At 39.3% G+C, this 23,378-nt stretch overlaps 1 protein-coding gene across 12 annotated transcripts in view; it reads right to left on the reverse strand.

The window, feature by feature from the left end:
• THADA (THADA armadillo repeat containing) overlaps positions 1-23,378 on the reverse strand; it is a 358,450-nt gene that overhangs the window by 329,895 nt on the left and 5,177 nt on the right. For 8 of the 12 annotated variants that reach the window (XR_012655623.1, XR_012655624.1, XM_075064365.1 and 5 more), the window contains exons 2-15: positions 22,391-22,488; positions 20,214-20,308; positions 19,621-19,751; positions 14,026-14,174; positions 13,838-13,870; positions 12,324-12,372; positions 10,349-10,539; positions 8,202-8,296; positions 7,868-8,088; positions 5,047-5,738; positions 4,167-4,318; positions 3,855-4,010; positions 1,533-1,655; positions 926-1,049 (exon numbers count right to left, since the gene is read on the reverse strand). Coding sequence is in view for 10 of the 12 variants with exons in the window: in XM_075064365.1 (XP_074920466.1) it covers positions 926-1,049; positions 1,533-1,655; positions 3,855-4,010; positions 4,167-4,318; positions 5,047-5,738; positions 7,868-8,088; positions 8,202-8,296; positions 10,349-10,539; positions 12,324-12,372; positions 13,838-13,870; positions 14,026-14,174; positions 19,621-19,751; positions 20,214-20,308; positions 22,391-22,466 (2,287 nt within the window). In the remaining 2 variants the exon portion in view is untranslated. Of the gene's footprint in view, positions 1-925; positions 1,050-1,532; positions 1,656-3,854; positions 4,011-4,166; positions 4,319-5,046; positions 5,739-7,867; positions 8,089-8,201; positions 8,297-10,348; positions 10,540-12,323; positions 12,373-13,837; positions 13,871-14,025; positions 14,175-19,620; positions 19,752-20,213; positions 20,309-22,390; positions 22,492-23,378 lie in introns of all 12 variants that reach the window. The other 4 variants (XM_032775058.2, XM_032775064.2, XM_075064366.1 and 1 more) reach the window with 4 other exon arrangements.

A 23,378-nucleotide genomic window follows, 5' to 3' on the forward strand; every position in this document is an offset into this window, starting at 1 on the left:
ATTAGGTGAGAAACTCAGCTTTCGTTTAAAAAAAAAAAGTTTCTAGCTGTTACGGCTTTGGAGAGAAGACTGAAAATCTGACCAGACTGAGCTCTAAAAGCTCAAAACCCAGAAGATAATAAAAAGAATTAAAAACATTTTTTCTTAAAAAAAAACCAAAAACATGATTTTTGGGGCTGACTACCCATGACTGACTACTTGGCATTAACAGGAATGAAGCAACAGACTCAAAAGTGCATACTGTTTTGAATAGCACACTTTTACTCCTACATATAAGATCACTTAGCTAAATTTTTAATATAGTCCACTCTAAAAACATTGTCTAGTTTCTGAATTCATTAGTCATTCTACTCTCTTGCTCAAATACTTAGCTTTTTCTATATAATTTTTACAAACCATTTTATTTTTAAGTTGGTCATACAACGTAAACACAGAATTTACTTATTATAAACACTTCAAAACAGGCTCCTATTATGAATACTTTGGAATGATCGAATAGTCTTGATACTGAAAGAAAGAATGTCTCAATACTTTATCAGCACCAGAACATGAGCAATCACCTAATTAAAAAAACATTCCCCATTTTAGTGTGCAGTACTCAGAGAACCCAGTATCATCTGAGTCTTTACAAATTTAACAATTTTTATGGTCTTGTTATTTTAACTGCAGCATGTTCAATTCCCCATCGTTTCTGAAAACTGCATTTATCATCCTTTAATTTACACTTATTCCAAAATCAGAATTTTCTTATTTTATTGACACTTTCATTTTATTTAAAGAAGCAACAATATAGCAAATTGCACCTGAAGTGTCAATTTTGCAAAACTAACACAGAAATTGAGTACCCAGTTAACCAGGGCACTGTTGTAAGCAAGTCCGTTTTTTAACTCTACCGTTGCCCCACTATGAAAGTCAAACACCTCACCTTCTGCAGCAGAAAATATTTCTGCTATTGATCCCAGAATAGTTAATGAAGAAAACCTGGTTGGATGGGATGAGCCAGGAAACAGAGCTTCAAAAAGTTTGTCACATATAGATGACATGAAATCCTGAAGATTACAAAAGGCATGTGCTGAGTACAGTTTGTATGTTACGCACATTAACAAAAACGTACTGAGAAATCTGATACAAGATGACACCCATATAGTTATGTATCCAAACACAGCGGGCAAAAAATTAGAGCTGAGAGGGAAGAAAGAAAGGAAGACCGAAAGAAAGACAGACAGACAGACAGAAAGAGTAGTGCTTTCAAAAAGTGTTTTTGCCCCCAACCAGGAAAAGATTTCATAAAAAATTCCACTGTGGAAAAGCCAAACTGAATTTTTTTTGGTTTCTCAACTGCCCAGCCTAGAAGGTTCTTCTCAATTTCACTTAAGTGAAATTGAGAAGAGCCCTCCAGGTAGGCAGCTGGATATCCTTCATTTTCATTTTCCTGACTGTGTTATGTGGATTAGTAGTTAATGCTTATCAAGTGCTATAAAAATGCAAAGTATTATTATTATTATACTTGTTGCAAAAGCTCCTATACTTACTTTATACTGCTGTAAAGTTGCAAAATGACCCCATTTAGCTGATTCTTTAATTAACTCTTGTTTGGTTTTACTTTGCTCCAGTTTATAAAGTACCTGGGAACTTTCTTGTATTCTGCAGAACAACTTTTAAAACACAAACAAAACATAGTTGATCAGACACACACTGAAGTATATGAATAGGAGATTTAAACAAAAACATTTGGGCATAGGTTTCAGGTTTAGTTACTTATAGTTTCAAAAAGCATACAAGTTCATGCACCATGTAACAACCACACTACTGACATCATTCCTTGATCCTCCCCTCTCCACTCTGATATGCCCCCTTCTCCTGCTAGCACAAATCTAGATTACACATCCACTTCCTCCATCCCTGCCACCATTCCTAACCTCATGCCCATTCCCCTCCTCCTCTTCTCTTGCTGTCTCTGGAATGCCCACTCTGTAAAAAGTTCACAGCCACTTCTTTATATTTCATTCCCTTCAGCACCTGCATCCTTACAACTCCCTCTTCCTTCTCCCACATCATATGCACAGAAGTTTCGTATTTCCTGTCCTCCTCTAGCCTTTTCACTAGCTCCAGTGACCTGATCCAACCCCATCTCCTGATTGCTCTCAAGTCCACTCTTATCCCCTACCTTACTCTTCTCCTTTACTTGTCATCCTCCTCTGGTTCTTTCTTTCCCTGACAATACTAGCATGTTTTAGTCTCTCCCATCTTTAACCCCACTTGCCTCTCCAACTACCACTCCATCTCCCTTTCAACACTAAACTCACTGAGCATGCAGTCTACAATCATCATCTGGATTCCTCTCCTCCAATTCCATGCTAGACCCACTCCAATTCAGCTTCGGCCCCTTGCACTCCTCTGACGCTGCCCTTGCCAAATTCTCTACTATCCTCTTCCTTGCCAAAGCTCAGAACCAGCACTCTGTCCTCATCCTCCTTGACCTGTCAGCCAACTTCAACATGGTCAACCAGGCTCTCCTCAAAATCTTGTCTTCTCTTGAATTTCATGACTCTGTCCTTTCCTGTTTCTCCTCTTACTTCTCTACTTATTCCTCTAGCACACCTTTCAGAGGATGCTCCTTCACCCCCTCTCCAGCTTTCTAAGTGGGTTCCACAGGGCTTTGTACTTGGTCCCTGTCTCTTCTCCCTCAACAGCTTAATCTCCAAGTAGTCTCATTTGCAAACACAAATTAAACTAACTTCCCTATGCTGACAACTCACAGATTAATTTTTCTATTTTAGACCAGTCTTCTCTTTCCAAACTAAAATCTCAGCCTGTCTCTGACATCTCCCCATGGATGTCTAGCCATCAGCTTAAACTGACCATGACAAAAACAGTGCTCTTAATCTTTGCCCTGAAGCCCACCTCTCTCCTTCATGCCCAATTTTCTCACCCCTGTGCACACCACTACCAATGTGCTGGTCATTCAGTCTGTAACCTGGGTGTCTTCTTCAATGCAGTTCTTTCTCTAGCTCTTCACATCCCCGTTATGTCTACATCTTGCAGATTATTTCGGCATAATCCCTCTCAGTTTTAACTTTTTCTATCCATCCACTCAGATAAAACTCTCCTTCATCTCATGTCTCAATTACCACAACATCCCTTGACAAATGCAATCTTGCTCTGCTCATATCCATTCAGAATACTGCTACAAAGATCATTCTCCTAGCCCATTGCTTTGACCACATCACCCTTCTTTGAATCCTTCCACTGGCGCCCCTCCCCTATCTTGAGGAAAAGCTGCTTTTCTTCAGTTCCTTCACAGCCTAACCTCACTCCACCTACTTCTCATTCACTAATCGAAATGTCAATTTCCGTCTCTAATTGGATAATGATATCAGTCTCTACCATCCACTTGTTAAATTTCCAAACAAGCACCTTTATTGATTTCTCCCATGCTGCCCCTCATGCTTGAGAGGAGCTCTCCATAAACATCTTCAAATACACCGCATAATCCTCCTCAAAACTCTTCATCAAGTTTTTTGTAGGCATCATGGTACAAAAGTAAGACCACTAATGCACTGATACCACTGACTAAAATGTTGACGAATACTGTCTCATTGTTTTCTTGTACTCTCCCTACTCCCTATTACCTTGTATTTAGATTGCAAGCTCACACAGGCAGGGCTCATCTTTTTGTTCTGGATTTGTATAGTACCTAGCACAATGGGGCCTGATCCACAACTAGAGCTTTTAAGCATTACGGGATCACAAATAGTCTCCTTTTTATAACATGCTAAGAGACTTGGTTCTAAACAGCATAAAAATCATAAATATCTGGGCCTTACTACATATTGTTTATTCTTGCCGATTACCTTTTTTAGTAGGGAACAAATCTGCTGCCTCACTGCAGGAGACTGGCTGTTCAAATTGTATGTAATAAAAAACTGAATTAGCTGCATCTCCTCCATAGTCAAGATTTCTGTGCTCCGATGAGTTTCACAAAGCAAACCTAAAGCATCAATGCGAACCTACAAAACATTTCAAAGTGAACTACAGACTTTTTTTGTTTTTACCTGGAATAAACACTTGAGACAGAAAGTTTGTATAATGATACTGAAATAAAACATTGTAAGGCTAACCAAGTCTTCACACTTTAAAGCACAAAAATAACCTTCTTCATCTACCTGATTATGCTGATGAACTAAACCTTGCTTTACACATCCAATTGATAGCAGACCATCCCTCATGATCTCTCTAAACTGTAAATGTCCATGAGCTCTAGCTGTTCTCAGGCATGCCATCAAGGCTCCAAGAGCACCTCTTGTATTGCAAGAGCCTAAAGAAAGAATTAATAATTTCTGTTTTATTAATATATTACTGGTTGGAATGTCAATACTCTATTTCAGGCATCCCCCACCTTTCTAGTCTATGGGTGACATCCTAAGAGAAGGATCTTCTCCTGGATCCAATCAGGTCCCCCACTCCTTATTCCAAGTACCACCAGAAACGGCTGAGAGAGCCAACAGCAGCAGTTCACAAAACCACTCTGAGAACCACCACCAAACCATGTAGCTACAACAGTACCATTAACCTTTTAGTCACAGCCCATTGTAACAATACTTTATTAAAAAGAGAACTACAAAGCTTACTGATTTGTTTCCTCTATACTTGTTGTGTGCAAGTGTTTATAAGAAATATGGACAAAATATACAGAAATACTGCAGAAACTCTCATGCATTTTATAACTAAAAACTGACAAATAAGGAATCTATTAGGCAGGCTTAATTTAAAAAAAAAATACAGGTAAAGCTAGAGTACATTTTGGCTTTATGGTGAGGGTGTAAACACATAACTTAAAGTGGAGAAGCTCTTATATATCCACTCAGCCATCACTGTAAATTCCTCTCAGCTATGCTGAGAGCAATTAAGGAAAGCTTGCCATTTCTCACCCTGCCTCTCCCACTTATTACTTCTAAGACAAAAACAAAATCAGATATCATCTCTCTACAATTGCTGCAGCTTATCTAAACATCTGAACTATAAATATTAAGTTTATTTTCTTACCAATATTAGCATCAGCTGAAGCCTGAAGAATTTTAATCATGTAGCTCAGACTGTCAGGGCTACATTTCAGCAGTTTTGGTAAATAGTAATCTATTACATAAGTAGTTTGGTCAGGATTTCCTTCACACAATATTAAAAGAAGAGGAGATACCCATGTGTCATGCCAGTGGTTAATCCAGATGTTTTTTTGAAATGCAGATATTAGGTGACTCTTGTGATTTATAAACATGGTTTCCAAAAGATCACTTGCATAAGGTGCAAGAGACTGATCACCCATTACATCCAAGATTTGCGCTGGAATTGTTCTGTCCACTGTTAAAATATTTTCAACCCCCACACTCTCCACCAGACAGCCAAGTGAAGCATATTTCCCTTTAACGTGCCATTCTAAACTTAGCAAGCTCTCTGTCAACATTGAAAAGAAAGGGTCTGATTTTACAACAGATCCTTTAAGCGTGGCTTGGTGTATCCGCAGGATATTCTTGAATATCAACTTGGCCTGGTGTCTAACAGCATCCAAAGGATGTTCCCAATGCGTATATACATATTCCAGCAGTTTCCCAGTTGTGTTGGAGTTTCCATTAAGACTGCTCTTTAGATTTTGGGAGCTTGATTCAAGGACATCCAAAGCTGAATTAGTCCAAATAGCTAAGATTCTAGATAAGGATACTGCCATATTGGATTCTTTTAATCTTTAAAAGAAGAAAGAAAGAAAAAATCTGCAGTATTCCCATTTGTTATTATCCACTCAGTATTACTTATTAAATATTGTTTTACATATTTAAAGCACTAAAAACATTAATTCATAACATCTTCCTCCGCCTTCCCCTTAGGCAAGTAAGGAAACAATGACCACACATTGTAGGTGGGAAAACTGAGTTTGAGAAGTTAAATGACAAGTCAGACTGAGTCAGTGGCAGGATCAAAACTCAAATTCCAGTGTTTCTCAACCTTTTTGATACCAGGGACTTGTTTGCTGCCTACCTAAATTGTGCTAGGGAGATCTCAGGGACCGGTGCTGGTTCAAGCACCAGTTGTTGAGAAACACTGCAATAAACCGCTCTGTCTTCTTTACCATGGATTATTATCACTGCTAGAATTCCCTGACAAATAGTCTTGACAAATACACCCCTACCCCGATATAATGCGACCCGATATAACACGAATTTGGATACAATGTGGTAAAGCAGTGCTCCGGGAGCAGGGGGGGAAATCTGCACAGATCAGCAGATCAAAGCAAGTTTGATATAACATGGTTTCACCTATAACATGGTAAGATTTTTTGGCTCCCGAGGACAGTGTTATATAGGGGTAGAGGTGTAGTCTTAATTTAAAAATAGTACTGACTGGCTATTTGGATTAACCCCATAAAGAACTGAGTATTTGTTGATATCTGAACAGCTTTACTATTTTTCACATAATTACTTTACATCTATTTTAAAAATAAAAGGATAAATGTTTTCTTTGTTACAAGAAAATTAAAAATTAAACAGTATAGTAATGACATAATGTAAAAAACAGTAACCACCTCTTTGGCTCCTTAGGTAGAGAGGACGGAGCTGGATATAGAATATATTTTAATCTACATTTTAATAGGGATGACAATTTTAAAAGGTCATCAAGTACTCAAAGCTTGTATCCACATAATTCATCACATTTTAAGAGTTCCACTCCTTTTATTCTGTAGGAAAACAAAAATCTTTTGCAGAAAAGATGAAATCTAGCAAATAAGATACACGTTATTACATAAAGACTGAGTCTGCCACACTTTCTCACGCAGACTAATCCCTTACTCCAACACTAGTCCTACTGAAATTAAAAGAAAAATTATGTATTTCCGCATTTAGGAAACAGTGGAAAATTGCAAATACATCTAGGCCAGAGATGGGCAAACTACAGCGGCCTGCAGGTCTGTCCTACCCAGCCCCTGAGCCCCCAGCCCCTCCCCTGCCATCCTCCCTCTCCCGCAGCCTCAGCTCACCATGTCGGCTGCGCCGTGGCGTGAATGACTCCAGCCAGGCAGCACAGCTCAGAGGTGAACACAGGGTGCCCTGGCACAGCCCCCCACAACAATAGGCAGGCAGCTCAGGACTGGGGCACTCCTCATGGGGGGGAACGGGCTGCACTGCAGGGGCAGGGGAGCAGGCGGGCAGTGTGGGTGGCGGGAGCACGGGGAATGCAGACAGAGGACTCAGGAGGAGCATCGGGCAGCTGCACAGCCAGCCGGAGAGAAGTGGCGCTTTGAAGGGGAAACCGCCGCTTCTCTCCCGCAGCACGGCTGCCCCTCCTCCTCCTGAGTCCTCTGCCCATGTTCGCAGGGCCACATTCCAAAAGGGGTGGAGGAGTGGATGGGGGAGTCCCAGGGGCAGTCAGGGGCAAGGGGTCCCAGGAGGCGGCAATCAGGGGACAAGGAGCGGGAGGGTTAGATGGGTCAGAGGTTCTGAGGGGAACAGCCAGGGGGCAGGAAGTGGGAGGGGGCGGATGGGAGGGGCAGGCTGTTTGGGGAGGCACAGCCTTCCCTACCTGGCCTTCCATACCATTTCACAACCCCAATGTGGCACTCAGGCCAAAGTTTGCCCACCCCGATCTAGGCAATGAAATATACAAATATTTTATTTATTTTAGAATTGATATAATTAGGATTACTCAGAATAAGGTATTAAAAGGTGGCAAAACTTGGACAAGAGTAATTAAATTTCCAACTTCAGAAAAGGACATAGACTGCAGGCCATTTTTAGTCGGCATGGTTTCAACAACAGAAATGAACATGTAAGAGGTCAGAAAAACAGTTAATAAAACAGCATTAAAAAACCAAACCTACCGTGAAGCCAAAGATAACAAAACCAACGCAATATCTAAGAGTAATTTCTCTCCATTTTCACCCATACTGCCATTCTTCCACTCTAACATGGCCAGCGCTCCATGACAAAGGAAGAGGAGGACTGAATCAGAGAGCTCTTCAGTACAGAGGCAATCACAGCTGCTCACAAACCACTCTGGTACACTAGCACATTTCACTGAGCGGAGAAGCAAGTCACTGACCTGCAAAAGCAAAATCAATGAATGCCAATCTTATTAATTACAAATAGAAAGTACCTAGTAATTGTTAGTAGTAAATGTATATAGTTTTAGTTTAAGAGAAGAAGCATACTTACCAAACAAGGTAACTTTTCAACAGGATCAAACATAGTCTTAGTAAAGAGAATGACAGCCAATCCTGAGGTAGTCTGAACAGTAGGCAAGAGACCTTCTTTATGATAGAGGGGAAAAAAAACAACAAAAAAACCCAACGTTCTTCATTGTACAATGCTTGCTCTATTTGATAGAAATGATAGGAACTGTAAATATGCTATTTTATTTTTCGACAGAATGTACAATTATTTACATAGCCTGCATCACCACAGTATCTGAGTTCCTTGTAAGTATTAATGAACTTATACTAAAAATACTCATGTGAAGTAGGAAAATATTATCCCCACAGTACATATAGGGGGAAAACAGCCATTAAGTGACTTGCCCAAAGTCCCAAAGGAAGTCTCTGGCAGAATCTGCTTTGCTCATTTTATATTTTTGAACCCAGTTATATTTTTGGCCTTCACAACATTCCTTGGCAATGAGTTCCACAGGCTGACTATATGTGCTGTGTGAAGAAGTACCTTCTTTTGTTTTAAAACTGAGGCCTATTAATTTCACTCAGTAACCCCTATTTCTTGTGTTATATGAAGGAGTAAATAACACTTCCTTATTCACTTTTTCGCATCATTCACAACTTTACAGACCTCTATCATATCCCCTCTTAGTCGACTCTTTTTGAGACTGAAAAATCCTAGTCTTTTTAATCTCTCCTCACATGGAAGCTGTTCCATAACCTTCATCATTTCTGTTTCCATTCACTATACCTTTTCCAACTCCAATATATGGTTTTTGAGATGGGGTGACCAGAACTACACACAGTGTTCAAGGTTTGGGTGTACCAAGGATTTACACAGTGGCATTATGATATTTTCTGTCTTATTAGCTATCCTTTTCCTAATGGGTTCTAACATTATGTTAGCTTTTTTGACTGCCACTGCGCATTGAGCAGATGTTTTCAGAGAACTATCCACAATAACTACAAGATCTCTTTCTTGAGCGGTAAAAGCTAATTTAGATCCCATCATTTTATATGCATAATTGCGATTATGTTTTTCATCGTGCACTACTTTGCATTTATCAACACTGGAAAACAAAATGACAGATGAAGTGCAATCACCCAGTTTTGTGAGTTCTCTTTGTAACTCTTCTCAGTCTGCTTTGGATTTAACTAACTTGCATAATTCTGTATCGTCTGCAAATTTTGCCACCTGTTTACCCTTTTTCCATATCGTTTATTGAATACGTTGAACACCACTGGTCCCACTGCAGATCCCTGGTGAACACTACTATTTACCTCTCTCCACTTTCAGAACTGACCGTTTATTCCTACGCTTTGTTTCTTGTCTTTTAATCAGTTATGGATCCATGAGAGAACCTTCCCTCCTATCCCACGAATGCTTACTTTGCTTAAGAGCCTTTGGTGAGGGACCTTCTCAAAGATTTCCTGAAAATCCAAGTAAACTATATCCACTGGATCACCCTTGTTCTCATGTTTGTTGAAAGAAAGAATCAAAGAATTCTCTCAGAGAATTCTAATAGATTGGGGAGACATGATTTCCCTTTACAAAAGCCATGTTGACACGTCCCCAACAAATCGTGTTCATCTATGTGTTCAATAATTCTATTCTTTACTACAGTTTCAACCAATTTGCTGGATACTGAAATTAGGCTTATTAGCATGCAATTGCCAGAATTGCCTAGGGAGCCTTTTTTTAAAAATGGTTTCACATTAGCTATCTGGCACAGAACTGAACTAAATGATAGGTTACATACCACAGTTAGTAGTTCTGCGACACTGGTATCTGTGCTTCTGATAGCACAACCCTGTATTTATTTGGTATAAATTTTCTGCACACATAAAAGTTTGGCAATGCTCACCAAAAACTATTTGTTAAAGTTTGAAAGATAACAGAAATGTCACTCACTCATCAAAAATATTTATTCATTATAATTGATAAGTCTCATTTCTCCCTCTGTACATTCTGCTCATTCTGAATTGATGATAGCAGTATTATTGGGAACTTAGTAAGCTACCAGAATCAGTACAATGCTCAGTGGCTTAGACTGAAGGAGGACAAGTCCAAAAGACAAGTTTTTCCAACAAAGAACTATTTCAGTTTCTTACTAAGAACAAACTTTATAATATTTAAAAACTGCTGATACTTACCATTCATTAAAAAGTTTGTGAAGGTCTTCAGTAAACCACACATACTTTGCCAAACAAGAGAACCAGGTTTCTTCCAAAGACTTCCCTGAAAATTTTCTTGTACTTTCTGTAGTAGCATCATTGAAACTTTAATTGCCATCAATAAATCATGCATCAGTCGAGTTTCAACAATACTATTTCCACTAAGCTTTCTGAAAAGGAAAAAAAACAAATAAATAAAAGTCAATTAAAATTTATATTTCCCCCATGCAAATATTTTGCCAAAGTTACAGAAAAGGAAGTTTTTTTACTTTGTTCTATCCACTGAGTATATTATAAAAATAAAAGAGGAAAGCTAAGTGCAAGGCATTTTCACTTTTTTTAAAAACAAAACAACCCATTGCATGCTGATTAAACAAATGCATAACTCTGTGAACAAATCTCATCAATAATATTAATTATGAAACAGTCACAAACATGTTGTGATCATTTTTTAACAAACCTGCAACAGGGAAAGTCAAGTGGAATACTAAAAACTTAACATGGAAAAGATTTTATTCAGCCCTTGCTATATAAGCTAAGGTCCCGTTCTTATTAATTATGAAGAAAAGAATGGACCAATAAGTGTTTAGCAAGATTGCATAAAAAAGATAAAATAGTGATGCACTGTCCCAACTTTCCAAATAAACCCTTCATTATGACGGAACCTGGGTTTCACCTTTTCAGTATTACATGAGTAAGTTAACAGGACAAACTCCTCTCTACTCTTCCAGTATCCTTTTCCTCTTCTATGATTAATTATGAAAATACAGCATTCAGAGGTCTGTTAGATGGGCCTCCTACCAACCTCCCCATTTAGGTGTGTACACAATAGCATGCAATAGAGTCTAGAATATTCTCAGTTCCAGAGTGCTACTGGTTATAAGAGACATACACTACTACATGCACAATTCAACTGTAGATGCACAAAGCACATATAAGGCCCACCTTAGTCAGCTGAATTCCAATTTCAGTATAGGTGTAACAAAGAGGGGAGTTGACACAGTGCTTAATCCCTTTCACCGCCCTTAGGAAAGCAAGATCCCCCAACCCAAAGTGCAACTATTAAACAACTTATTGGGCTGAATCTACCAGATGCAAGGTTATAGAGAAACCAGCAGCTTCAATGGTAGTCTGTGTTTAAAATGGACAAATTCTATTATAGGGGTAGGCAACCTATGGCATGAGTGCCGAAGGTGGCACACAAGGTGATTTTCAGTGGCACTCACACTGCCCGAGTCCTGGCCACTGGTCCGGGGGGGCTCTGCATTTTAATTTAGTTTTAAATTAAGTTTCTTAAACATTTTTAAAACCTTATTTACTTTACATACAACAATAATTTAGTTCTATATTATAGACTTAAAGAAAGAAACCTTCTAAAAATGTTAAAATGTATTACTGGCATGCGAAACCTTAAATCAGAGTGAATAAATGACAAGTCAGCACACCACTTCTGAAAGGTTGCCGACCCCCGTTTTATTATGTCCTTTTTAGGTTCCTGGGTAAATTCCAATGACAACCACTTCACTAATCTGATAACAACACTAAAGTTAAAACAAAAAAAATCACATGGGAAGTGGAAGACCACATTATAGTTTTGTTCATGAACTACACAGTTCAGATCCAATTTTGTAATGAAGGAAGTACTCACAACTTATAGGTCTCCCTTAAGATTAGCAGCTACAACACAGTCCACTCTCTATGCCTCTTATACTGACACATCCTGGTTTCCATCCCGCCTTCCTCTACATTCCAGCATGCACCAGGATGGGATATGAAACTCCCTACTCCTTTTTTTTTTAAATAGCATAGTACTGCACATATCAACTTTATCACTATGGCATTTACATCACTAATGGATTTATTGTCACCAGAAAGAATATTCATAGTCAACTGTATCTGCCACAAAGAGTGGATTTGAAATTGCTAAATACATTTCCCATTTAATTTCACTTGCCTGTTTTCCTCCTGTATTTCAAGGACAGACTTCTGCAGAAACTGAAGAACTATTAAAAATAAATTATAGTAAGAAATTATTTAGTTTAAAAACAGACTGAACTGCAAATATGAATTGGTCCCACATGTGTGCGTGCAGGGTTTGTGCATGGACAGAAAAATTATTGGCCAAATGGAAGCAACATTACAACAGTACATATCAATCAAGTTTGAACTTCAGTATAGTCTCATAGGAGTAGTGTTCAAAGGAAGTGGAAAAAAATCCATTATAAAAATTGTACAGTTCCCCTGGGCTGTGCAACCTTAAGCTATGCTGAGAAAGTCGATAAAGAGATGGTTCCAAAATAAGGACTGGCAGCTTGCTGGAAGAAAAGAACTCACACACATACACAAGCTTTGCTTATGCAGCTTTGCAACAGCCTGGGGCAGGGGTGGCCAACCTGAGCCTGAGAAAGAGCCAGAATTTACCAATGTGCACTGCCAAAGAGCCACAGTAAGACGTCAGCAGCTCCGCATAAGCTCCCCACAACCCCCAGTGTCTCCCACCCACCAGCAGCACTGTCCACCAGCACCTAACCCTCCATTCCTGCACCTCTTGCCCACCACTATCAGCTGTTTTGTGATGTGCAGGAGACTCACGGTGGGGAAAGGAGGAGAAGCAAGTGCATGGCAGATGCAGGGGAAGGGGCAGGGGCCTTGGAAGAAGGAGTGGAGTGGGGCTGGGGCCTGGGGCAGAGCCAGGGGTTGAGCAGTGAGCACCCTGTAGCACATTGGAAAGTTGGCCCCTATAGCTGCAGCCCCGGAGTTGGTGCCTATACAAGGAGACGCATATTAACCTCTGAGGGGCCACATGAGGCTCCAGAGCCACAGGTTGGCCACCCCTGGCCAGGGGTCTTCGAATTTTGTCTGGACAAAGACCTAGTTTTCCAATATATCAAGTTGCCATTACCCTATGGTCTAGAAACAGACTCTAATAAATGATACAGTAATTAACTATGCTCTTAGTAGATCAAATTATTCATCAGTGCCAGTTCCTGGTTCTTTCTCTTTGGTCAGCAGAGGCTGGTAACGGTTCACAGATATCACATCCAACCTCAGGGTGGGGAAGTGTGAGAGAGAATGCCTCATGTCACTTAATAACAATTCCTTCTCTGAAAAGGTTCCACTGAGATCTGTTCATTCAGAACAGCAATAAATGCAACTAAGGGAATTGAAGATGAAAGATAAAAAGTCATGGAAAAACAGACGAATCTACCAAGTTCCAGCTTTAATGGAGAAGAATATCTTCATGCAATTTTTTCCACGTCTAGTAAGCCCACTAAGAAGAGATGTTCAAAAATTGTTTTTATTGTCTTCACATTTAGTTTTTGTTGAATGTGAGTTTTCATAAAGGAGTAAGAGTGGAGCTTATGCACATTTAAAATGTCATGCCTGCCTTAAGCTAGTCTCAAGAAAACATAAGCAATCAAAAAGGTTACATTTATGGTATCTGTTACAGAAATAGCATGACCTTACCTTCCTTGAATAAATTGTTAATACTTGCTTTACCTATAGGGGGGAAAAATATGTATTTCAATAAGTATGTGTTAGAAGCAATCATTACTTTACAATCATCTCAATCAGACCAAGACCACTATAAACAAGTTCCAAATCACAATTGACGAAGTTAAAAATATGAAAGATAATATTGCATGTGATCATACCTATGCTGAAGTTTTCCATACAGGAAGCAAGATTGTCCATTACTTTTCGGTACAAGCATAAGTCTGTAGTTTTTAGTTCTTCTTTAAGACAACGAACAAAACTGCACACTGCTTCGGTCGTAAGTTGTTCAGGAAGGCCATTTAGTGAACTACAATAGAAAGAGAACAATCAGTTATTTCAAACAGATATTAAAAAGCATCCACAATATCAAAGTTGCAAACTGGTGAAAAACTTAGGCCTCAGTCCTGCAACTGGATTCATGCAGGCCTGTATTGAGCACCCATGACTTGAATGGGGTTTTGTGCAGGTGCAAGGATGTACCCATGCAGATCTGATTACAGGACCGGAGTTTAAGGCATTTTACAACATTGAAAAAAACAAACATATAAGAATGCAAATATAAAGGTATTTGGTAAAAACAAGTCTCAGATACATTACTCTAAGACACAAGGCATTTTTAATTACAGCCAGAAGTACAAAGTTTGTTTTTAAAAAATTAGCTTCTCCCAAGCCGCTGTTAGTCCTGAGGAAATTCTGTACCAAAAAATTAAAAATTCTGCAAATGTTATTTGTCAATAAATAAATGTGGCTCCAGCATGGCAGTGGGGAACACACGCCACCGATGGCATTGAGGTGGGAGATCACCATGAAGCCCCCACCTTCTCTGGGACAGGGATTCGGCAGTGGGGCTCGACCTGACCCTGATACAGTGCTAGGGCTGGGCCTGCCTCAGAAACACCCCTGGGCCCTGCCCTGCCCTCCTGCACCAGGTATGTGTGGGCAGTCTCAGCCCAGCAAGATCCAAGAGTGGAGGGGCTTAGTGTGGAGGGATCCAAGTGTGGAGTGAGAGGTTTCTGTGTGGGGCAATCTGGATACGGGCTGCTCAGTGGAAGATCTCCATGCACAGAGGCTCATTGGGGGTTCTGGGTGCAGGGGCAATGGGACTCTGCAGGGGATCCAGGTGAAGGTGGGTGGGGATCAGCGGGGGGGGCGAGGGGACTCAGTGTGGGGGCTGGAGAAGTAGGGCTTGAAGGGGTGGGGGTCCAGGTGTAGTTCCTTGGGGATCAGTGGAGGGGTCTGAGAGTGAGGGGCTCATTGGAGGGGTCCAGGTATAGAGGGATAGGGCTTGTCAGAGTGAGGGTTTGATGGGTCTGCTTAACAGGGGAGCTCCAGCTGCTGCTGAGGGGACACCACATGCCGGGCTCCCGCTTCCCCCTGCAATTGCCCTATCCCCTTTTCTTCTCCATCCCCCTCCCCTCACTCCCACATTCCCCTTCCCCTGCACTGTTCCACCCATATTTTCAGCAGGGAAGCACAGGAAGTCTGCGCGGTGGAGAGGGGGGTGCATTTTCTAAGGGTGAACAGACACACAGAATCCCCCCAGGAGTACTCTGGGCTAACGGCTTCTTCCCCTTTTCCACCACTCATCTTTTAATTTTCTCCCATGCTGCCCCTTTGACTTTCAGCAGCCTCCCTCGCCTCATCTCTTGTAACCTCGTAACACCCTCCCCTCCCCCCAAAAAAGAGAACTCTCAAACATAAAAACTTATCACATGAAATCCTCCAGGGATTATTACTGCAAGATTCAGACTGCTTCAATACCTCATGCTTGTCACCCAATGTATCATCTGTTAAAGCAGACTACCATTCTTAGGGCAAGGAGCTACTTATGTATACGACGCCAAGCACTCACTCACACTCAAAATACAACCAACATTATTTCAGAATTTAATTGTCCCCTAAATTAGTAGATTGTAAAAGTTACTTTTCATACATAAGGAGGGAAAGCATAGAAGATGGGACAGTATTTTTGGTGAAAACCATTTGGATAACTCATAGGAAACCAAACTAGTCAGGATTTCTCCCCCAAACATTTTATTTAGTGTATTTACATTAGATTAAATTAGATTATAGTAAAAGCGTATTTAGAGTCTGGTCCTGTAGTCATTACTCAGGGAAAAAATCCTGACTGGAATAAATAACAATTTCTCCCGATTAAACGCTGCAGGATCAGACCTTTTATCACATTTCCACAGTTTAACTGCAAGACTCAACGAGATAACACATTGATAATGAGGGAATTCAAAGAACAAAGAACATTAGAACGGCCATACTGGGTTAGATGAAGGTCCATCTAGTCCAATATCCTGTCCTGGCAATGCCAGGTGCCCCAGAGGGAATGAACAGAACAGGTAATCATCAAGTGATCCACTCCCTATTGCTCATTCCTGCTGGAGAAAAATACAGAGATATCTCCCTATATACTCATTCTTTACCTATAACAGAATTCTACATTGTGTCAAATTAATAAATTTGATATCATCAAATAAGCTCTTTAAGAGCACTGGGCATTTCTTTTGACATCTAGTCCTCAGAGCCATAAAACAAACCTCAGTGCAAAAGAAGAGTTACTAACCTTGGGTTAAGGGAAAGGGACTTTGATCCATCACCTCTCTCTTGGAAAAGGGGAAATGAAAGAGAAGGAGCAATGAATATGCAGCACCTAACTACGCTATTCTGAAACAGCCACAACTATGAAGTGCTCCAGCACTTCCCTGTCCTTTTCCCATGGGATGGAACAACCGAACCTTTCATCTGTCCCCACACATTGCATTTGGACTGCCCATCGCAATAACTTATTTATTGAGTGCCATTCATCCTATTTGTGGTTTTTCCTTGCTATTATATTGTTTGGGGGGGGAGGAGGAATGTAAAAAAAGCAAAGAGAGTCCAGCTCCCAATACAGATTCTAAAAAAGTTAAAATATTTGGGAAATCAAAGTATTTCTTGGGTAAATTTTGAAAGCAAAGAAGACAGCAAGATTAATCTTGGCTTTACATTTAATGTCCAAAACAAAAACAAATAAAACCAGCAAACTCTTAAACCACAACATAGAAATAAATAAAAAGAGCTAACAATGGCCTAGAAAAGGTAGCAAATACCACTGGAGCAGAAGTGACGGTGGCGAGACACCACCAGAAGAGGGCGCAATAACTAACAGAGCTGATCCCCAGGACATCCAACAGGGGGCACCGCAATGGTGAGTACCAGCCCCTCACATGCTGGAATCCAGGATACTGTACTAAACACAAATGTATTTAATATCTGCCAGCCTTACTACTTCACCTCTGACTGGATAATAGTTGATTGTTCTGCAATTTGATTTTTTTATATTAATTTTGTTTAATCGCACAAGGTTCCATTAGAATATAGAGTTATTAGATTTCGCCCTTCGCTCCTTTTCTAACTCAGAATTCAAATTAAACCCACAGCATAATATTTTGTTTCTATGACAATGACCTATTTAACTTTATTAATTTAAACCTATTAAAATATTTTATTTAATATGACACATTCTAATTTAATTTTGAAAGTAGAGCATATATGCATGTCAGCTTTTCCACTATGAATCCTTATTTATTGGGGTTTATAACAGCCAAAAAAATTCCTTCCTATCTTAAATCTGGCACATAGTTCCTCACAATGGAAAAGAGTGGTTTTTAAAGCAACATGAACCAAATGACTTTCAGTGATATGCTTTTGTAGAAAACAAAATTTTGTTCTTTTTTAAATTAAAATCTATTTGTTGCTGTATCCAAACCAAAAATGTCATTTTAAAATGACATTTGGAAAGCATTTAATGAATTACATACACACAAAGGGTAAAACTAGTCCTAAATTCTTTAATCTGAACTACTGCTTTTGGATATAGCCACTATATTAAAGGAATTACCGTATATACTCGTTCATAAGCCGATTGTAAAAAAGTGATGCATCAAAGAGCGGGGATGGGGATCTGCTTATAAATGGGTCTACACCAAAATTTGATGATTTTAAATTCTATGGAATCATTGAATTGAATATCTAATACCTTGTCATTTTGTTTACCTGGAATGTCTGCAGGCTTGGAGTCCCTTGTCTCCCTGTGGCTGCGGTTCACCATTCCCAGCCAATGGGAGCTGTGGGAAGTGGCTCCCATTGGTTATGAACGACAAATTGCGGACACTGGGAGCCGAGGGGCTCCATGCCTCTGAACGCTCCAGGTAAACAAAAGATCCAGGCCACTAGAGGCTTATCCTAACGGGCAAGGAGCCAAAGTTTGCCAACCCCTGAAATATAGGGTCAGCTTATGAAAGGTCATATAGTTTTTGCTCTTTTTACCTAAACATCTTGGGGGGGGTCAGCTTATAAACAAACACGCTAAATTACCTTGGATTCCTTTTTTAATACTATTTACTTGCCTTTCCTTAATATTTTTAAAATTACTCCAAACCAAGACTCTGCAGTATTTGTTCATTCTCCTAGGACAGTATGAATAAAATCCAGAGTGGATTAAAACTTAAGTAGAGCCCAGATATGGCTATATCAACATTTAACAGTCCTCTAAAAAACAGTGAGGTGCCTCTGTGTAAGTTCTTCCCCACGCTCCCACATCACCTACCCCAGAACTCCTTGAGATTTCAACCCCCCCAGCAGACTTCTACTCCCCATGACTGCTTCAGATTCTTGTTCCCTTCTATCCCTTCAGTAGACCCAAAAATGAAATCCTGATTCCAATGAAGTCAATAGGCGTTTTGGCAGGATTTCACCCACGGTTTTTCCACTAAGTCACTTCTGCACCAATTCCAAATCTCAAGCATCATACCTTAATCTACAGATCACCAACAATAATGAGACTCAGCCGACCCTACATAAGGACCGAAGGATCAGGTCCACACAGTTACAGAATTAGGATCAGATGCTGCACAAAAATGTGTGGAGTTGAATTTCTGTGCTTGCATGACCCTAGGTCCACCAGCGCACATTTCATCACAAAATCAAGGCCTCAGGCTCTAATTCTGCAACTAGGTGCACGCACACAAGTTCCCATGCCACACAGGCTCCCAATGACTTCAAGTCAATGGAGTTTTGTGCAGCTACAAGAGGGGCACCAGCACAGAATACATTGCACAACTGAAGCTTTATATTGTATGCTAGAGCACAGATAATTTCTTACTGCTTATGTTTTGGAGTGTATGAAATTAAAACACTTAAATACAGGATCCCAAACCACAAACATATTGGAGGTGTAAAATTAATGAAAACCATACAACAGCACCTCTACAATACTGAAGCATAAGCATGTGCCACCATAGCCGCTAACATAATAAAATTCTTTGTACCTAGATGGAACGCAGATATCTTTGACTGTGGAAATAAGTTTTATTTTCTACCCAAACGTCATTTTTATGTTATATTTTAATACAGTTTATAGTACCCACATGTATGTTACTTCTTTATGTTTCACATTCTACCATTTCCACTCATTGAGTATTCCTTCAGACCATAAATCAAATAATTTATCTACCCAAATAATTATATTTATTAACCAACATAAATCTATCATTTCTACAGAAGCCAGCTAATTTTAAGGCAGAAAGGACAACCCACATCCTTATTACAATAATAATGAATGTCAGTGGTGGAACTATAATATAATAAAGTACTTGAAAGTTAAGTGAAATATTCTGTGGCAGCAGATGTTCCTACTTAGCTAAAATTCTACTATTTTTGAAAAACAAAAATGGGTTTTTATTTACTATCCAATTAATTACCTTGCCAACACCTTTTTCAAGGGATTCTTTGCGCCCAGTGAAAAATACATCACTCCAATAATATCCAAACAGCATTTAATCATGGGGCTACATGCAGAGTTTCTATCCATCTTCTTCAATAAAGTCATAATCTGTGATCAACAAATTAAAAATCATACAGAGTTTAAACTTCTGTTTATGTACTCCTACATAAAAGACATGAAATTCTCCTCTACCTAAAATTTAAAAGAATTTACTTCACAAGTTTCTTTTTCTGCCACCAAATTTCAACTGTCAGAATAAAGGTTCAAAATTTTTTCCTGTTCTGTAATTTTTTCTGCTGGCAGACACCTCGCATAGTCTGATTTCAGAGGCACTGAGCACCTCCAGCTCCCACTGAAGTCTATGAGCATTTCTGAAAAATCAGACTAAACTTTTAATACATGTGGAGAAATACCGACTGCTCTTTTAAACTGGTCCTAATAATGTTTAAAATGTACAAGACAAGTGTATATTAAAAATAGCTCTTGGTGTTTGGTGCCTAGAAAATTCTCAGGTATCATGATAAATTAGCAGTTACAATTTACCATTAATTAATATTAGCAAAGATTTACCTGTTTCATAGAGTAGATTTGATGGATACCATCAGACAGCTGTAAACAGTGTAACAGCAGAGAAGCCAGATTTTGGTCTTCAGCATCTGCAAATGCTACATTTTATTTGGGAAAAGAAGCTCTCTTTAATCGGGAACCACATAATAAATAGTAAATTGATTTTCTGAACCAGTAAACAATTCATAATTATATCATATTTGTAACATATCACTATTATCTTATCCTTTCCCCCTACATTTAATCTGTCGCTTTCTCAATCCTTTCATTATCATAACAATACTTAGCACTTATAAGAATACATTACATGTTCAATACATTGTATAGACCCTAACCTTTGGCCAAGTGCTTCATAGAGCAAAAACGACTGCACTTATATGAAAATAGTAGATAAACATTAAAGCCAGAATCAGCCTATTATTATTCTGCAAAACAATCTATGTGGATAGAAGAATGTACTCCTACATGTACTTTCACAGAACATAAGGAGGTGATCCTGAAAACACACTCACACATGCATAAATTTCATATTCATGTAAGTTTTGTAAGAAAATAAACAACCATGCCGAAAAAGGGAAAACCCATGCTAAATGGGAAGTTCAACTAGACAAAACTCAATGCAAAGAAAAAAAGCAAAAGGAAACAGAAAAGCCTGTTCAGACCTCATTTTTAAAAAGTCACTTGGAATGACTCAGAAAAGGGCCAACTGTAGAGCTTCTAAGATTAGAGTACGTAGGCATCAACCCTGTAAAGAGAATTGCATAGACCACAGCACTTGGCCACTTCTCTGTGCTGGATCAGGGACACAGTGCCAAATACAGGAGAAAACATTCATCTCAGACTAATTTTGGTGGGCTGCTTGTTCCCAGTGTCCCTATGGCCAACAGCGTGTCATGTCCTACACAAGCGTTTTGGAGAGGATAAGAAGCAGCAGCCCAGACCTAAGGACTAAAGGACCTGCTAGAAGAAGATTTCCTTCCCAGAACACAAGAGTGATATGGGAACAGAAAGGAGGTGGTCAAGTTTCTCTCACTCTATTTTAACTGATCCAAAAGGAGAACGGTCATTGAGGCCAAAAACTCAGCAAGATTCAAAAAGGGACTGGACATGGACAACAAAACTATCCAGAGTTATTGTAATGAATGATAAAATTTTTGGAAGTGATATTAAACCACATGCTTTGGGGTACAAGCCACTAACAATGCAGTCATTTTAACTCTGGCTGGAGACCACACTGCAATTTTACAGCCTCACAGCCTGAGCCCTGCAAGCCCAAGTCAGCGGACACAGGTCAGCTGCGAATGATGAACCACACTACAGACATACCCTAAGATCAGGATGGAACTTATTGTCAGAAGCAGATCATCCCATATTTGATTAACGTGGTGTTTTTAACCTTCCTTAGAAGCATCTGCTTTTGGCCACTACTGGAGAAAAGATATTAGACTACATGGACCTCAGATCCATGTGTTAATTCCTATGTTCCTAATTGTAAGGTACAAAGTCAAAATTCTCAATAATATAAACATATTTGTCTTTATTACTAATTCCTTTTACAAAGACTACTGAAAAGTTGTATCACATTTGACCGCCAAACATACAACATTCTAAAAGTATCTGAACTAAAAGTATCAAACTGTACTTGGAAAATCCAAGAATCATGAGAAATATATGAATGCCTTATTTTGCAGTTATTTAAAGTCTCTTCTGTGTTTTTCTCCTTAGGAACCCTCTGCATCTTTATCATAATCCTAAAGTATCCATTCACACCCATGACTAACAGTCAAAATTTTTATTTTTTTTTGAAAATGGAGATATCCTATCTCTTAGGGCTGGAAGGGACCTTGAAAGGTCATTGAGTTCACCCCCCTGCCTTCACTAGCAGGACCAACTACTGATTTTACCCCAGATACCTATGCGGGCCACTCAAGGATTGAACTTACAACCCTGGGTTTAGCAGGCCAACGCTCAAACCACTGAGCTATCCCTCCCCCCTCACAAAGAGGATGGAATAGGACTCCATTGAAGCCTGTCAAGCTAAAAAAAGCCTTTTTTTCTTTTAATTATTCTCAGGGACAAAGCATTTAAAAAAATTTTAAAAATCAATTTTAGTAGGTATTCAGGTAATTCTACAAACAGACAAATTACACAAATTAATTTAGGGAAAAAATAATACTTACATCGAAGTGTTTCAAGCTCTTGGCACTCAAGAACGAATGCATCAACTTGAATTTCTTTCTTCTTCTTCAAAACCATTTTTGTTTGATTAAAATGTAACCTACTTTTTAAAAAAGTTTTAAACTTTAGGACCTGCTAAAAATACTGTTTCAAAGCATAATTAATTCACAGACAGTTTCATTTTTAGCCATTAACACTGATCTTCATATTTTCCCTAAAATAGTTTGTTCCATTCCGTTTTAACTTCCACAATCATTTTACAGGAAATGTGGTAAATTCACTGCTGTTTCATTTTGTCACTTTTAAGCACTTCAAGTTTTTCATCCAAAATTCACTGAGGATTCATGACAAAATAGAAGACAAAAAACCACAGCACAGGCCACGTCTATACTACCACTTGGGTCAGCAAAACTTATGTCGCTCAGGGATATGAAAAAACACCCCCCCGAGCAACGTAAGTTTTGCCCAGATAAGTGATACTGAGCTCCTCCCACCGACATAGCTACCGTCACTCGTTGCAAGTGGTTTAATTATGTCGACAGGAGAACTCTCTCCCAACAGGACAGAGCGGCTACATGAGAGATCTTACAGCGCGGAAGCTGCATTAGTACAGCTGTGCCGCTGTAAGATCTCTAGTGTAGATATAGCCACAGTATCAAAACCAGTGGATGAAAGATACCACTCTATAGCAATTTATACTGCACTCATCACCATAGTACCTGAGAACTGTAAGCCCTTAGAGGGCAGTTGGGCCATGTAATAGTGGCAGAAAACAGTGATTAAAAATTGTTGGGAGAATAAGAATTAAAGAGTTAAATTTCAACTGGCCAAGGTCCTATCTCACTTAATGTTTAAGGCCAGCCTGACCTGTATAAATGGGATATGAAATCCACCAGGCAAGGTCTTTTAGAGATCTACTAGTGTAGAGATGTCTGGGTTTGTAATAAAGAATGTTAAGTAACAAACAAGGGACTTTTCACCAGTACTAAA

This window comes from Chelonoidis abingdonii, chromosome 3, assembly GCF_003597395.2.
Source record: "Chelonoidis abingdonii isolate Lonesome George chromosome 3, CheloAbing_2.0, whole genome shotgun sequence".
Lineage (NCBI taxonomy): Eukaryota > Metazoa > Chordata > Testudines > Testudinidae > Chelonoidis > Chelonoidis abingdonii.